The sequence below is a fragment of the Rhinolophus ferrumequinum genome, chromosome 10 (assembly GCF_004115265.2).
Source record: "Rhinolophus ferrumequinum isolate MPI-CBG mRhiFer1 chromosome 10, mRhiFer1_v1.p, whole genome shotgun sequence".
Lineage (NCBI taxonomy): Eukaryota > Metazoa > Chordata > Mammalia > Chiroptera > Rhinolophidae > Rhinolophus > Rhinolophus ferrumequinum.
In genome coordinates, this window is record NC_046293.1 from 67,335,839 (window position 1) to 67,353,864 (window position 18,026).

At 34.1% G+C, this 18,026-nt stretch overlaps 1 protein-coding gene and 1 non-coding gene across 2 annotated transcripts in view; one reads left to right on the forward strand and one right to left on the reverse strand.

Moving 5' to 3' along the window:
- TBC1D15 (TBC1 domain family member 15) overlaps positions 1-18,026 on the forward strand; it is a 67,949-nt gene that overhangs the window by 27,858 nt on the left and 22,065 nt on the right. Inside the window, 8 exon segments of the mRNA XM_033117747.1 lie at positions 800-938; positions 5,524-5,734; positions 13,370-13,472; positions 14,445-14,495; positions 14,800-14,997; positions 16,054-16,182; positions 16,711-16,814; positions 17,852-17,946. Coding sequence (XP_032973638.1) covers positions 800-938; positions 5,524-5,734; positions 13,370-13,472; positions 14,445-14,495; positions 14,800-14,997; positions 16,054-16,182; positions 16,711-16,814; positions 17,852-17,946 — 1,030 coding nt within the window.
- TRNAI-GAU (transfer RNA isoleucine (anticodon GAU)) lies at positions 2,186-2,259 on the reverse strand. Its single transcript has one exon. It is a non-coding gene; the product is annotated as a tRNA-Ile (tRNA).

Below are 18,026 nucleotides of genomic sequence, written 5' to 3' on the forward strand. Positions count from 1 at the left end.
CACTTCATATTTCTTCTTTGACTTGTGTGTTTATACCATTTGCTTATTTTTCTCTTTTGATATTTGTGGATTTCTAAATAAATCGGTAGGAGTTGCTTTTGTAGTTTGGATGTTTTTCTAACATATATCATGTATTTTGGAAACATTTTCACCCAGTCTTATGTTTTACTTATGTGTGCTATCTTTTGTTTGTATAGAAGTTAAACTTTTTGTCTTAGTCAGGTCTTTAACATTGCATTTTAGACTTTTAGTTTTATTTTCTTTTTAAATAACGTTTTATACAACTGTGCATGTAGCTATGTTATTTATAGTTTTTAGCTAATTTTGATTAAGAGAAATACGCAACCAGTGGTAGCTTAAATAAGTAGCCACCATTGGCTATTTTCTTCAAATAACCAGAAGTCTGGAGGTTCATAACTATTTGCAGTGGTTCTCTTGCATTTTCTCTTATGGTTCTAGATGGCTGCCATATTTTTAGGCAGCACAGTTGCACTGAAAGCAGGAAAGAGGGGAAAGGAATGAGGCTTTTATTAGGAAAGCAGAAGCATTTCCAGAAGCCCTGCAGTTGACTTCTGGTTACATTTCATTGGCAACCCCAATGGCAAGGGAATCTGGGTTAGCTTTTCTTGTCTTTTTGGTAAAGATGGGCAAGGGAGAAAATGATAGGGAATAGTGTTCAGTTTTCCCACGAGTGATACCTGCCACAATGAATACATTTGTATAGATGCTGAGATTTTATTGATTGAAATTGAATTCTAGTTTTAGTCCCTAAATATTTTATATGTTATAATTATTTTAGGACTCCAGTTCAGTTGTAGAATGGACCCATGCCCCAAAAGAAAGAGCTCATCGAGGATTGGAACATCTGAACAGTTACGAAGCAGAGTGGGACATGGTTAATGCAGTTTCATTTAAAAAGAAACCACATACCAATGGAGGTATGAACTAAATCTTTCAAAAATTGTAAACTGATTAGCTACAATATAATATAAACAAAAGTGTGAAGAAAGTTCTTTACTGTTCCTCAGAGAAGAGGATGCTTTCGTGCTTTTGAATCATATAACTCACATTTTAGTTATATTCCCTTTTCATCTCTCTTCGTTCTTTTGTTGGTTGTGACTTCATAAAAAAGGCTTTAAAAATACCTTTTCTGTTTTGTAGTTATTAATGGCAGAAAATAGAAACACTTTAGAAAATTGCTTTGGCTCTCATGCACATTTTTCTTAATCTAGTAGAATAAAAAAAATCATGTTATTTCATCCTAAAGCACCAGGGGGAGATGGAGTATGCCACTAAACCAATTTCATTGTTTACTGGAATCTTCACAGCTCATTGCAGTCTCCCCTTTATATATGTTCAGTGATTATTCTCCTTTATATGTATGTATACATATATGTATACATATGTAAGTATTTAAATGTATGTATACATATTTAAATTTGTATTTGTTATGTGGTAATTATCTGCATGAAGATAAGAAGAAAGCCCAGCTAACAGCCTGATAGAACACGTATACTACCCGAGATAGGATCTAGGTAGCCCGTCTGTGATGTGGCCTGCATATTTGTGATCTCTTTTAAAAATATTAAACGCTTGGATAGAATTAAAACATTGTTTTTTCTGCTGATTCTTTTGTGTTTTATAACTAAAAAGGATATTTTATCTGTTAATAATTTTGGGATGAATTTAGGAATTTATCCACGTTATGCTTTATACAGTATCATTTCTTGGAAACAGTAAGAAATAATAATTCACAATTGATTGTTATCAATTGCTTTTGATGACAATCAGCTCATGAATGTCTCTCTCTCTCACTCTCTCTTTGTGGGCATTCACTGTCTACTGAAAGGGAAGGATCTTTACCAGAACAATACAAAATGTTAAGGAAAGATAAAACCACAGGAATTTTAGTATATTTGGCATATGAGGGATTTTTAATGACTCTAGACTAGATCTTCAGGATTGGTTATATGAATTGCTATTTTTTGTTTGTTGTTGCCTAATGTTAAATCCTTGAAAATGAGAAATTCAGGCTACAGGAAGGAGCTAAAGGAGTGCGTTTTCAGTATCTCATAGAAGAAAGAAGCATCATGTGTATGAGAAAAACATAATCTGAAAATAAAGATCTTGTTCTCTTTCTTTTCTTTTCTTTTTTTTTCTTTTTAAAGGAGGGCACAGTTCACAGTGGCCCATGCCGGGACTGAACCGGCAACCTTGGTGTTATCAGCACCACGCTCTAACCAACTGAGCTAACCAGCCACCCTTAAACATCTTTTCTGAATAGTGATTTTCAACTTTGACTGCACATTGAAATCACTTGGGGGCAGTTAGGCTTTTTAAAAAGTACCAGTGCCTGGCTTGCATCCAGCAAATTAAATCATACTTTGAAGATGGAGCCTGGGCATCTGTATTTTTCAAAATCTGTCCTGGTGATTTCAGTGTGCAGATTTGAGAATCTGTGTAACTGTATAGCTTAGCAAAAAACTGCATATATATATACTACTTATGTGGCTTGGCCATGCATTATGACATAAAATAAAGAACCCCTATTTTGTAATTATTAAAAATTAAGACATTTTCTTTTTACCCCCCAGTATTTAAAAAACATTTGTGATTGTGCATTAGAGTAAGAAATACATTAATCAGTATGGCCCAGTGTGCATATACTTATTTAACAGAACAAGGAATTATGAAGTGCTATGCACACTGTCTCACCCCATCTTCCTTATCGTATCCTAGACTATCTATTCATTTGATTATATTTTATTAAAACGCCTTCCTAAAGGGGACGTTTTCTAAGCTTGAAGTTTCAGAATTCAAAATTATGCCATTATAAAACTTTTATATTTTTAAAGCATTTTTTCAAATAAAATTTTATTATATTTTTATTTTTTATTATAACCTTCGCACTTTTTACTTTTTTGTGATTCACAAAGGAAACATGGGACAAACCTTTAAAAAAATTGAAGACCGAAGATTTGTTTAACTTTATATTTCTTAAGAATTTCTACTGCTAAGTCTTCGTTTTTATGTTCTAGATCAAATGTTCTGAAAATATACATTCCCAAAACAACAGACTGCCATGATGTTCTAGATACCCATCTAAATAAAAGGTCATGTCCTTGATGTTAATTCTGTTCAAGACATAGGGACTTACTAAATTCTTTTGTTTTACTCTTCTGCTATTATGGCCACTTTTCCCATGTCAATGTGTTGGAGGTATTTTTTACATGTATTTGGTAACATAGTAAATTCATCATCAGAACAAATTAGTTTTATTTACCTTTCTGTATGGAGAAAGAAGGAAATTTTAAGTTAACTCTTGGATTCTGTTAGTTTTCCTTTGTAACCATTTCTCTTTCTGCTTAGCTATTGGTGATAGATTAAATTGCAGATTACTTTTATGTTGACTTGGTATTAGGTTATTCATTTATTCAACATATCTTTGAATACCTATTATATGCCAGTCACTCTTCTAGGTACTGGAGATATAGTTGTGAACAAAATAAAGTTCCTATTCTCATGAAGCTTATATTCTAGTAAAGGGACTCATAGAATTGACTTGTAATGTTTCTCTCATCATTGATCAGAGCTTTAAGTGAGGAAATATGTGAGGCATTTTCTGTTGTATTTAATATGTAATGTGTATCTCTTCCAATTAATGAGGGGAAATCTGTGTAAAATTTTTATCTTTAAATATGCACAAACTCCTGCTGATTTGTATAACCTATATGTATTTAATATTCTTTTATTAATTTGGATTAAGTACTTTTTATATAATTTAAGAATTTCATTAAAAAATTGTTCATATCTAGTTTTTCATTGTTTTGCTATGAAAATATTTTTGGTCTTTGCAAATAATATAGTATGTATCCTTTCTAGGTAGTCCAAGTACATTCACACTTAAATGATTCATGAAGATGTTAGAATTCTAGAATTCTTCTCACTTTGATATTAGCTTGCAGTAGTGTTATGAACTCTATAATATAAATTCCAGTGCAACATGAATAGTAGTCAAGTGGGCATCTGGCACTTAATCTAGTTCCAGCCTTAGGTATGAGTGTATCATTTGAGCTCGTGTATGAGTATTAGTGTAGCTTTTCTGGAGGTCCTTTCAAGTGGTACTTGTTAAAATGTCCATGAAATAGTGATGGTGTCTGCATTCCTTGCATGTAGAGGTTACTGTGAGTTGTAGATTTCTTTGTGTCACTTCAGGAGATCTTGTTGGAGGTGATGGAGCTATATAGTATTCCTGACTGGATAGGAAGGTGACACACATTCAGGTCAACACCAGTTGATCTACCCTTTGGTCAAGTTCTGTAAGCATTTACCATCTGCAGTTCATCTTTGTGGGAATTGATTGTGTGAGATGGAATTAATGAAGATGTTGAACAGGATAGTATGACAGGAAATAACATTAGAGAAAAGGTTTTTTAAAATTTCAGAGACATGGTCATGCTTACGTCTGAGTTAAAATGTTGAAATAAAATGGTATATTTAGGTTAGGAATTAATTATAAGTATTAGTGAGAAGAAAGGTAACATTTTTTCCATTTTCTTTAAATAGATAATCTTTAAGTTGTTTGTTAATAAATTATGATATTGTTCACAAATCTCGGATTTTAAGTTTCTATAAACAGCCCATGAACTCAGAAAATGCAATTTACAGAAATATAGTTTGGTTGTAACTGAGGTCTTAGTAGCAGATTGATTTTAGCAGCAAGATTAAATGTATTCATTATCTTTGAAGCATTCACACCTTAGTTGTCTTTTCATCCTCAACTCCCCACTTACAGTATTTGCAAAAAAGAAAAAAGTATGTATTCACTCCATTATTATTATTATTATTATTATTATTATTATTATTTTCATTATTTTCTTTCATTGGACCTCTCCAATATAATTTTTTTATACCAGTATAGTTATCTTCACTCAATGTAGTCTACTAAAAATAACTGCCAAAGGAAGTGAGCGAAATAAAGACTTTTTGTTGTCTTAAGTGACTCTGCAAGAGCATCATGCCATTCATAGTTGGGGGAGTGGAAAAGATTAGCATTTATTGTTTGCTATATAATTTGCACCATACTAGTTAGTTGACAAATACTATGTCTTTTTAATTCTTAGAACAATATTGGAAGGTAAGTATAATTATCTTCATTTTACAGATGAAGAAACTGAGGCTTAGAGTTATTTGCCCCAGATCATTCATTTAGTAAGGTGGTGGTGCTGCAGTTTGAATCCAGCCTGCCTGCTTCCAAAGCTGTGTTCATTTTGGGCAAAGCTTATATTTAAATAGGGGTAACATTGTTTTAAATTTGTATGCAGCAAAATAATTATTTTAAAAACTATTCCTTTAAGAAAATGTATGTTGCCATTACTAATACAGGTGGCAGCCATTGTAATGTGAATGGTATAAGTCATTCCCTAGGTTCAACAAATTTCTGTTAGACAATCATGAAGACTGCTCTCAGTGCCTTTTAAAAGGGTGAACAAAAATATTTTGCCCCGCTTTCTTGTTTTTAAGATGCTCCAAGTCATAGAAATGGGAAAAGCAAATGGTCATTCCTGTTCAGTTTGACAGACCTGAAATCAATCAAGCAAAACAAGGAGGGTATGGGCTGGTCATATTTGGTATTCTGTCTAAAGGATGACGTCGTTCTCCCTGCTCTGCACTTTCATCATGGAGATAGCGAACTACTGATTGACTCTCTTGAAAAATATGTGGTATTGTGTGAGTAAGTATCAAATTATTTTCTACTTATTGAGATTAGATTGTTGTATTGGTCCCGAGGCAAACGGCAAACTAATTTTGCTTGTCACTGGGTATCCATAACCTATGTGCATATTGGGGCACAAGGAGCTGTTTTTTTTCCCCCTCTGGGGTATTGATTGCTTTGGATGAATGACTGAATAAAATTTTGCCATTTTAGTAATTTGGATCTGCAACCTATAACCCTATCACTGTTTTAAAGAAAAGAGTGGTCTAGTATTTTTTATACACATTTAAATGAATGATGATGCATCACTATCTTACGGATTATGTATTTATCAAATTTACCTCTTATTATATAGTTTCTGTTAAACAGTTTTATTTGAAATGTTGGAAATTTAAATCAGGCAAGTCTATGCCCTTTATACAATTATTGTAAGTGTGGAAGACCGGGCTTCCTCACTTTCCAGAAATCTTCTATCTTACATTTAGTCACCTGCGTGCATTTGTACGCACATGCTCTTTCTTGCTTTCACTCTCAACAAATACATTTTGGGTATCAATTACATTGTAAGCACTGTGTTAGTAGCTTAATATTTAGTAGTGAACCAAATAGGCAGGTTCCCAGATACCTCAGCCTTTATGGTCTTGTGAAGGATACTGACCAATAAATGGCAGTTAAACTCAAGAGCTAAGATGGGGGAGGTATGAGGTGCTTTGGGAGCTCCCAGGACGAGGAAGGGTACCTCATTCAGACGGCGGTTGGGTAGGAGTCAGGGAATACGTTCTAAGGAGGTAACACCTAAGTTGGGACCTGACAAATGAGTGAATGTTAGTATGAAAGGGAAGGAAATATTTAGGAGAGATGTTTTAGATAGAGGAAAGAATATAAAACATGATGTAACCATAGAGTAGAGTAAGTAGTTCAGTATCACAGGTCTGCATAGTGGGGGAGGGGAGGGTACCAAATTTAAAGATGAGGCCAAAGGTGGGTGAAGGCCAGAGCACGAAGGATCTTGTAAATCAGTGTTAGCAGGTTGTTCCAGTCATCTAGATGGAATCATAGTGGCATGAACTAGGCGAGTGGCAGGAAAGAGACAAGTATTAGACAAATGTTTAGGGTTAGAATTGTGATTGATTGGATATGTGTAGGTAAGAAGAAGGGAGAAGTTGAGTTTATTAGCTTGGGAAACTGTAGGGGTGATTGTTAACTTCGTTAATAATGTCCTCACTTAATAATAGGAAATAGAAACATACCCTTACTTTATCATGCCTAAATTAGATTATATAAAGCTTGGAAGATTTTGACTATTTTCTGGAATGAAATTTTTTCCCTTACCGTGTTGATCACCTCTGGCTGGCACTAGGTATGCTGATCAGTACCAGTAACCATAAGAAAGTCAGGCCTGGTTGGTAGTATGTGGGTCTTGACCTTGTAGTGAGAAGCTGTGAATAGGCTACCACTCGGGGTTAAGTAGATTTCAGGAGGGGCAACATCATGATTGGGGCAGAAGAGTTGGCTGTTGAAAGCAGGTGTTAAGACTTGTGAGTTTTAGCAGTATAGCAAGTTCATTATTAGTGTTATGATGTAATAGTCACAAAACTTGATTAAGATGAAGTGGTAGAAACCTCATTATTGGTAAGATCATACTTTAGAGAACTGGGGCTTAGTTTTAAGCACTGCATTTTAAATGTGTTAGAGTAACTCTACTACATGGAAAAGATGACTAGTGTAATGAGAGGGATCAAAATGGTATGAAAATCATTAGAAGGACATGAGGATTTAACTTGAAGAAGAAGAGTTTCGGTGTAACATTAAATAAAATCCAAACTTCTTACTGTGGTCACTGAGGGCCTGCCCTTTCTTAGCTCTGTTTATCTCAAACCTCATCTCACGCCATTCTTGACTGTATTCTAGCCACATGGTTTTCTTTCAGTTCTTAAAACTTGTCTTAGAGTCCTCTATTTACGCATATGCTGTTTCTTTTGTGTGGGATATTCTTTTCCCTTTCTGATCCCCCGGGTCTCAGTTTAATAGTACTTCCTCACGGGCTTTTCTGGATGCTCCTTCTCCCACTTAATGTAGGGCCCCACACCCATTCCTTTTTGCTTTCATTCCCTTGTCTGCTTCCTTCATGGCCCTTAACAGTAAAATAATTTTGTCTGTTTGCTTCTTTTATGTTCTACTCTAGAATGTAAGCCCATAAAGATAGGGATTGCATCTATCTTGTTTACCTTTTTGCTTGAGTTCCCCCCACAGTGCCTGGCACATAGTATTTGTGCCATCTGTCTTAGTTGAATGAATAAATGGCATGGTATTTACTAATTCTACAAATCATTTTGAAAGGGTTGTTATAAGAAATAAATCATACATTTGTGTGAGTAGAAGGAGATAGATTTTAACTGAAGAGATAGAGAGTTTTCTATCCTGGATGGGTTCGAGGATAGACTCAACAACCACTTAGGTGCTTATAAGGGAATGTGTACCTTGAATGTGTGTTGGTCATGTTTTAATGAGGGTTATAAGTGAAACTTTGTTTCCTTTTCTGTATTTGTAAACAACTGAAAAGTAATTATAATAATCAGACAGATGGTGATAAAAACATTATTGGTGAGGCTTAGATATGCAGCATGTTTCACCCCAAATTAGTTTGAAGTCACCCAGTTACTGTCACTTTTGGACAACCACAGGTCTCCCTAGTGAGGACAAACCACTTATGTGAATGAAAGAGGACTAGAAACCACCTGCTCTATTGGCAGGCAGATCAAGAGAAGGAGAGAGCCTGGATGGGGTTATGCCAGGCAAGTACCTTACTCTTTCCTGATCTCAGCAGTAAGATATGTCCCTGTGAAGGAGGAGAGTTCCTGTAGAACAAATGCTTATTTCTGTTTGAAAACATGGAGCCATGGGAATGGTGTTCCTCTCTCTTTTTTATTCAACAAATATATATATATATATATATATATATATATATATATATATATGTATATGTATATGTATATACATATTTTTGAGGACCACTATGTCCTAGACACTGTGCTAAATGCTGGAAAGAGCAATAATCAGAAAATATACGGCCTCTGCCTTCATAGAGTTTGTACTATTGTGGGAGAGACAAAAATATTGCTTATACAAATTTAAAATTTCAGCTATAGTAAGTGCTCTGGATAAGAGATACATAGCACTGTGAGAGCATATAATAGGATAATATGAAGGTCTTTTTGTATGTCAGTAGTAACGAGCTCTGAGAGAGAATGGTATTAACTAGGGAGGATAAAAGGGGATAATATGTGAGCATAAGTGATTAATTGCAACCTTTTATGATCTGGTCAAAGAGAAAAACCTAGCAGAGGAGACTGACCTCCCTACACTTCGTTCACTTTGTTCTCTTCTCTCTTCCCGCTGTTCTTTGTCATTATGTTTATGGTCAGTCAGGGATGTGGCTGTTCTTGGGGGAGGAGATAGTTGTCTAAAGGAAGTCCTTTAAAGGCTACACTCCAAATACCAGCCGCCTCTCCATTGCGTGTTCTCCTATGACACTGTGGGCCAGTTTACTCTTTGCCCCTGAATAGTCTGAAGTGCGTAAGGGTAGTACATCAAGTATGTTAACTTTAAGGCCCCTCTGTACCCCTGGCTGAAAATAAGTGCTCCCTGTTCTTTCCCATCATAAATTATGACCGGTTGCATTATGCCTTAGAGCTCACCAGAGATTATATGTTGAGTCCAAGCGATAGAATGTAGATACGCCATAAAAACAGCCAACAGTACAAAAGAAGTATAACCCATTATCAGATTCTTAGGGAGATATTAAAGGTCCTTATTCTTTATGTTCATTAGTTATTGTCCAACTAAATGGAATTCCCAGTTGAGTTAAAGTCCAAAGAAATGAAAATTCCCAAATATCCCCAATTTTTTTACTGTACTACTCTGTTTCCCTGAAAATAAGACCTAGCTGGACCATCAGCTCTAATGCATCTTTTGGAGCAAAAATTAATAGAAGACCTGGTCTTAATTTGCTATAATATAAGACAGGGTCTTATATAATATAATATCATATAATATCATATAAGTATAATATAAATATAATACCGAGTCTTCTATTAATTTTTGCTCCAAAGGAGTCATTAGAGCTGATGGTCCAGCTAGGTCTTATTTTCGGGGAAACACGGTAGGTGTCAGCCATGTGGGCCTCATTTCCTGTCACTGGAGCAGTTATCCTAGTAAGGAAAGTTTCCAGAGTTAAGTTTTTGTGGTCAGAGATTATCACAGAGACCAGAAGAAAGAAGGGTAGTCCAGGAAAACCTAATTTCAGCATCCTAATTCAGCATCCAGGATGCCAGCCTGTCTATGCCGCGGTCCTCCTCCTTATTCGGAGTTAAAAACCAATAGAAAGAAAATCAGACCACATTATTTTTTTTCTCTGATTAACATAAATTGAAGAATGTGGCTTGCATCTGTGGCCATGTTGTTTTCCTAATACTCCCCCCTAACAAATTAAGGGCCTTACCATACAGATGGATGAAAGAATGAGCCACAAATACATTTTCATTACCTTTCTGGTACCAGGTTGGTTGCCAGGATATGAATGGTTATTGGTTCCATTAAAATTATTTTGTATATTGGGCTATTTTTACATTCATACATAAATATCCAAGCAGTAAAATATTCCCCTAAAAATCCGAATTGGTTGTATCATCATATAACACCAACCATTTACAAAATTAGGTTCTAAACCCTCATTTATTCACTTTGAGAGATATATGCACCCCATATATACATAAATATGAATAACATATAATATTAGTTGCATAGTTTTGCTGTAAATATTCTGTACCTTTTAATTTTTATTAACCTTCCAGATTGATATCCTTTGCAATGAAATTTTAATATATTTCTTCAGCTTTCCATATTGGTTATTCTTAGCAATATGAAATATTAATAGTTAATGCTACATTTTAGTGCACATTCTTCAACTGTTACAATTTCTGAATTTATTCCGAGGTCTTTGGGAGAGGCTCATTCCAAAGCCTGGGAAGTACTTCTGAATTTTTAGTAGATATGCTTCTAGAATTGTGATCTTAGACTGTGGTTTTCTTTAAGCCTTGTAGTAGGTTCTAATAGAATTGCTGATTTAGCACCTTTTAAAGTTCTGTCTTAACTGCTGCAGTGAGTTTGAAAGTTTGAATAATGTCACGAGACGTCAACTTTCCAGAATCCATAATATTCCCAGAATACATAAATATAATATTTATAAATCTATAATATTTAATCTTCCCAGGTTAAATCACTGTGGTAACATGGCAGGTGCCACACATAACACTGTTCTGAAATGCCAGCCCTTCTTTGATGAACTCTGCAATTGCTCACCAATATACTACTTGTCTTTTGACTGATGTACTTTTTATAATGTTTTGTTGACTTCCTTAGGGGCAAGAAAGTCTTAAATTTGTTACATCTTTCTTCCTAGAGCTTCCCCTCTCATCACAGAGTATTGGGTATAAAAAAATGAAATCCTTCCTTTTAAAAAAAAGTATCTGTGGTGGTTTGTGGTTGGGCAGTTATTTTTTTCTTCCCATCTATATAGTTCAGTGACTGCAGTTTTACACCTGGAGCTGTAATAATAATCTGAGCCCAGATAGTTGAAGGTTGCATATTTTTTCCCCTTCTCCATGCATAGCCAGTGTTTTGACTTTCATGACCAATTTTTATTTGGATTTTAAAGAAATAATTTGACTTTATTGTTAGAAACAGCACCAGCAGCACTATGCTAGGAAGACATATATTTCTATAGTGGTTACTTTTTCTGGTGCTACCTTTTAAAAGTTGACCCATCATTAAAAAATATGTTGTAAGAACCTATAGGTCTTCATATTAAGCATGACCCCAAAAAGTGTTTAGAAAAATGGTGTTTAGTGAAAATTGAACCTTTTAAAAGTTACTAATTTTTTTCTACTTCTAATGACTCAACCTCAGCTACTTTTTAATAGCCAAGGAGCTTGTTAAGCTACTGTTGTCTCAAAATTGAGCGCTATTTCTGACTATGTAAGAATGAGATCCTGTTTTGGATTTCATATTCCCCTTAGCATTGGTGTTGCATCCATTTATGTTAGAATTGAGAAGAGATAACTGTTATTAAAGTTCTTATCTCAAACCTTTATAATAAACTAGAAATAGATAACAGCAAAATAACACATTTAATTTTTATTTTAAACACAGAAAAGTTGTGGATTTATTACAGCTGACTTACTAAGTTATAAAACGTACTGAATAGAAAAAATACTGGATAATTCATCTGATTACTTGAAATTAGATGTCTATTTGAAATGCATTTTATTCTGTAGCTATTAAGAAATGTGGAGAAAAACTTGTGTTGCAAGAACTAAAAACATAATATCCGAACTGTATATTATAACCTTGTTAAATATGTTTGTTAATAATTGTGTTTTGCATAATTAATGGTTTTCAACAGATAGTTAACCTATTTTACCTTGTTTTTTTTTTCTTTTTTTTTTTTTTTAAAGATTTTATTGGGGAAGGGGAACAGGACTTTATTGGGAAACAGTGTGTACTTCCAGGCCTTTTTTTCAACTCAAGTTGTCCTTTCAATCTTAGTTGTGGATTGTCCTTTCAATCTTAGTTGTGGAGGGCGCAGCTCAGCTCCAGGTCCAGTTGCCGTTGCTAGTTGCAGGGGGCACAGCCCACCATCCCTTGTGGGAGTTGAGCCGGCAACCTAGTGGTTGAGAGCCCGCTCTCCAACCAACTGAGCCATCTGGGAGGCAGCTCAGCTCAAGGTGCCGTGTTCAATCTTAGTTGCAGGGGGCGGAGCCCACCATCCCTTGCGGGACTCAAGGAATTGAACTGGCACCCTTGTGGTTGAGAGCCCCCTGGCCCATGTGGGAATCGAACCGACAGCCTTCGGAGTTAGGAGCACGGAGTTCTAATCACCTGAGCCACCGGGCCAGCCCAATATCTTGTATTTTTAACATCTTATATTGTTAATACTACCAAGCTATGGAATGAAGTTGGGAACCATTTCAAAATAGGATATTTTCCTATGGTGTACATATTATATATATTGATGAATCCCAAAATGTGTTTTGACTTTATAATAATAAGGAAGATACATATTTGTAAAGTTATTCTACTAACGTGTTTCCCCGAAAATAAGACCTGGCCAGACCATCAGCTCTCAAGCATCTTTTGGAGCAAAAATTAAGACCCGGTCTTATGTTAATATACTTTAAGACCGGGTATAATATAATATAATGTAATATAATATAATAAAAACTGAATCTTATATTAATTTTTGCCCCCAAAGACGTATGAGAGCTGATGGTCCGACTAGGTGTTATTTTTGGGGAAACGGTATAATTCTAAACAAGAATTTGGGTCCATTACAATTTAGTCCTCTTGGCTTTACCTAGAATAAAAATATACTTCAACCCTTTCATATTTGTTAATGTAATATTTCATGTAGTTTTGGAACTCATTTAAGATAGTTACTATGTACTTATTGTATTAATGGGAAAGAGTTGTAGAACTGGGCATGTAAGTTTTTTGTTATTAAGGAAAAGTAAGTGCATTAGCAGTTATTTTGTACTTCTAGTAAGTACTGATTCAGTGTGCTAGTTTTTGACACATCCCTTCTTTTTATTACAGATCTCCACAGGATAAAAGAACACTTCTTGTGAATTGTCAGAATAAGAGTCTTTCACAGTCTTTTGAAAATCTTCTTGATGAACCAGCATATGGTTTAATACAAGTATGTTTCTTAAATCTATCTTGTATTATTAATGTTAGTCTGACTCGATTGTTTTCCTTACCTTCTACCTCTCACTTTCTCAGATTATACAGAAGGAAGCAAATGTCTGTGTGTAAACTTTATGGAACTATTCTCTGTAATTGTATAGAAATAATATGTTTCATATTATTTGTTAGACTCAGACGCTTCTTTGGTTGTTAGTTACTCTTAAGGCAATTTTTTCCTTTATCATAACAGTGAAATTGGACATCCGTAGATTTTTATTATCATACCTTTCATTGATTAGGTGAAAAGGTCACTGGGTAAGCCACTTTCAATTTATTGATGATAAACTTAGGCAAAAATCTGGGTTGAATTTTTATTTTCCATTTAAGTAGGTTCATTTGGGGTCATAATAATCTAATTCCCCTTAAAGTATTTGAGTATGTTCTTGCATTTAGCTAAAAATGTGCACTTTAACACAGGCAGAAATGAAGTTATTTTTCTCTCAGATATCTGCGTAAAATAATGAAATGGTTGTTTGTTCATTCATTTATTCACTTAGCCATTCAAAAAATGTTGGAGTGCTTACTCTGTTCCAGATGCTCTCTTGTTGGTTCTGAAGATAAAGAAAGAAGGAGGGCAAGAGAGCTTAAACACTGATTAAAATAAAAAGTGAGGGAACAGTTTTTCTTACTGTGAAAATAATCATTTTAAAGATCAAGCTTTACAAAGTTACTATTTTTGCTAAATATGAATAACCAGGCAGTTTGGGGTTTAGAAGTAACCCTAGCAGTGGAAGAAGCTTTTGCTGTTTCTAGGGCAGCACTGCCCAGTACAAATTACTTTTGTTGGCATGATTTACCAGTCATATGATTAGATTAAAGTGTAAGCCAATATTTAAATAGCGCGAGCTTTTAAACTTGACTACGAAATATTTTGTATTAGACTGTGTGGTACTGCACACTTCAAGAACTATATTTTTTTGTGAAGGCAGGACTGCTAGACAGAAGAAAGCTGTTGTGGGCCAGTCACCAATGGAAAGTAAGCACTGCATATGTTTCTGATGTATGCAGATTGAATGAAGCCTGCAAATCATTTGTTTACCTGCAATTCAATCAGTAGCATTAATTTGCCATTGAATATACTATTTTAACCAAATGAAAATATTGGTTTAGAAAATTTAAAATTTTCTTCCCAGAAAAAAATAAAATTTTAAGCTAATCTTAGAACACTCTGTTTTAGTTCTGATTACCCCCCTTTGAAAAACTTTGCCCTTTTGTTCATTATTGAGGTATTTTTTTTTATTTGAATTAATAATGCTAATATTTTTCTTCCTACTACATAGAAAATTAAAAAGGACCCTTATACAGCAACTATGGTAGGATTTTCCAAAGTCACAAACTACATTTTTGATAGTTTGAGAGGCAGCGATCCCTCTGCACATCAACGACCACCTTCAGAAATGGCAGATTTTCTTAGTGATGCCATTCCAGGTTTAAAGATAAATCAACAGGAAGAACCAGGATTTGAAGTCATCACAAGAGTGAGTGGAGATTTATTTTAATATAGCTCATATTTTAACAGGAGAAATGTTTTTATACATGTACGAATATTACAGAGCTAGAAACTCAGTTTTGGTTATATCTGCCTCTTTCTCATAATCCTTTCTTATAATTTTTTGCTAACTAATATATTTATCAACTAATGCCTGTCCTGCTACCAAATTCTTGGTTTGATCTTTATCAATTATTACTACTTACACTTTCTGTTCATTAATGTTGGGTCTCTTTTCTTTGATTACTTTCTGATGATAGTGAACATGTTTGTTGCAGTGAGTGCATAGTGAGCTTTGCATATTGCCTCTCGTTCTGTTCCTAATTTATACTATATTTCTCAGTAGACACCAGAGGCAGCTTGTCAGGACACTATTCTAGGGCTTTTATTCATGTGAATCTTTTATTTTTTTAAAATAAAATGGATTTTGGTCCTGAATTATGGCAAATCTTCATATATGCTCAACAATACTTGAATTTGTTACAGTTTTAGGCTGTACATAGTTAGAATATTATAAATATCTAAATTGTGGTACTTAATTAAAGGGCTTATCTTGAAAATGGCATTTTTAAATTACAAACATCTGTTAATTGGATAAAAAACTGTAGAAAATACCAAGTGGAGCCAATGGATCATGAATCAATTCTGAGAGCTACAAATTTTAGTTTGGAAGAAAAGCTAATTTTAGAAAATGATTAATGTTATAATACTCTCTTTTTTAATAATATAACATATCATTTAGTTTGAAGAGTCTCGTATAGAAGTTACACGTTGAATGTTCTGTATTTACATAATTGAAACCCAAAGTAACAAACATTTTCCTTTCTTTGCATTTATAACCCAGTTGTTTGTGTGTTTAGTGGGAGGGAAAATGTATGGAAGGCTCACTATTATAGTTCATAAAGTAAACATTGGAAAATAAAGGAAGATATTAGAAGGGTTAGGACATTTCTGAGTAATAATGTTTTAATTTAAATTTCTATATACCTTGATTTCATTTCACTGGTTAAAGGTGTACTCCTTATTGTTTATCTTCTTATTTTAGATTGATTTGGGAGAACGGCCTGTTGTTCAAAGGAGGGAGCCAGTATCAGTGGAAGAATGGACAAAAAACATTGATTCTGAAGGAAGAATTTTAAATGTAGATCATATGAAACAGATGATATTTAGAGGGGTAAATACTTTAATATGGATTGCATGTTAAACTGCTGGTATTCCAGTTTTTTAGGGGAAGGTAGAGAGGCAACAAGTTGTTTTTGATGCATGATGCCTTCAAATACGTGTAGGACAGAGTCAAGTGCTTCTGATGTCCCTGAGGGTTGGGTGGGGGGCTGCCATTAAGCCTAGGGGGAGATATTGTTCCTTACTTGAAGTTCATGGTTATGTGAAGGAGATGTGTGTGTGTACTCCACTGGTAGTTGCCTTATCCACTAAGGATTGGGCTTAGAAAGTCTGATCAGTTTCACTGTGATATTCAGTCTATTGTATACTCTGCATTGGGCAAGCTTTCTGGCAGCTGCTTACAGCGTTGAAGTCTAGACGTCAAAAACAAGATAGTATTTACTGAACTGAGCAGTTTTTATACTATATGTAAGACTGTCACTTAAATATTATTCTTTCTGTTTATTTAAATGCAAGTTTTATGAACTTAAAGTATTGCATTCTTTTTTATGAATGTGTTTAATATGCTTGTTTTCTACAGGGACTTAGTCATGCATTGAGAAAGCAAGCATGGAAATTTCTTCTGGGTTATTTTCCTTGGGACAGTACCAAGGAGGAAAGAACTCAATTGCAAAAACAAAAAACGTAAGTAATGGTCTTGCATGTGTTCATCAAAGAAATTGAAGTAACTCACCCATACAAATTAGTAAAAGGTTTCTAGATTGACTATTCGGAATACGTAGACTAGGATATGGGAAAATTATTTTTGTTTTTTTAATTTAAAAATTATGAGCACTATAGTTATTTTGAATCAGAAACATTTGTTAGAAGAACCTTGTTGCAGTTATGTTAGTGAATATGTAGAAGAATGGTGAGGAAAATTTCAGTCCCCTTGTACAGACATTTTGCTACTTGAAATATAATTAATTAGAAATGGATTTTAAGATGCATCTCATTTATCTTGATTCATTTTTACAATTATGAGATTATAAAAATAACTCATAAAAAGTGTATTTGTTATTTATTTAGGTTAATTACCTTTAAGTTGTTTTCCTGGTGCTCCTGTAACACAAAATGGTCTTTCATTCTTTTTGGAAGAGCATTTCTATTTTTAAATAATTTCTCAGATTTGAAAAGCAACAGACTAACTTCCCAGGTGCACTTTTATTCCTGGTTCATTAGTCTAGTTTCGGATTTAAAGCTCACACCTAATCACTATGTGCATCTTTAGACTCTTGAGACAGTTCATTTCTCAACATTTTGCCAGTCCTTCTGAGACATTTTCACATTAACCAGTTTCTGTAGTAAACTCGTTGGAAAATAGAACTATGTCACATTTAAAAAAAAAGTCCTATAGACTTGTATTTATTATTATCCAGAAACTTCAGTGGTTAAAATATTTAATGGCTGGAATAATATTAGGTATATTATTAAGGATTAATGTAAATGTTTCTTTAAAATCATACCTAAATTATTCTAGTTGTTTAAACAAAATTTATGACATGTATAGTGTTTTTTTTCTTTTTTTCATAACTTAAAACGTTTTACTACCATATTTATAAACTTGTATCTCACTAGCATCATAAATGGTTTGATACATTGCTTATAGAAAAGCTCAGTTAAAAATTTTTAAAATAGAGTGTTCAAATAAGCTGTTTTTGGTGTAAAATTGTTTTTTGTAGTGATGAATACTTCAGGATGAAACTGCAGTGGAAATCTGTCAGCGAGGAACAAGAGAAGAGAAACTCGAGGTTAAGAGATTATAGAAGTCTTATTGGTAATTGTTTCTTAATTTTGGAAATGCATGAGAGGGGTTTATATTGAAATCTTGATAAAATTTAAGAAGTGAAGATATAT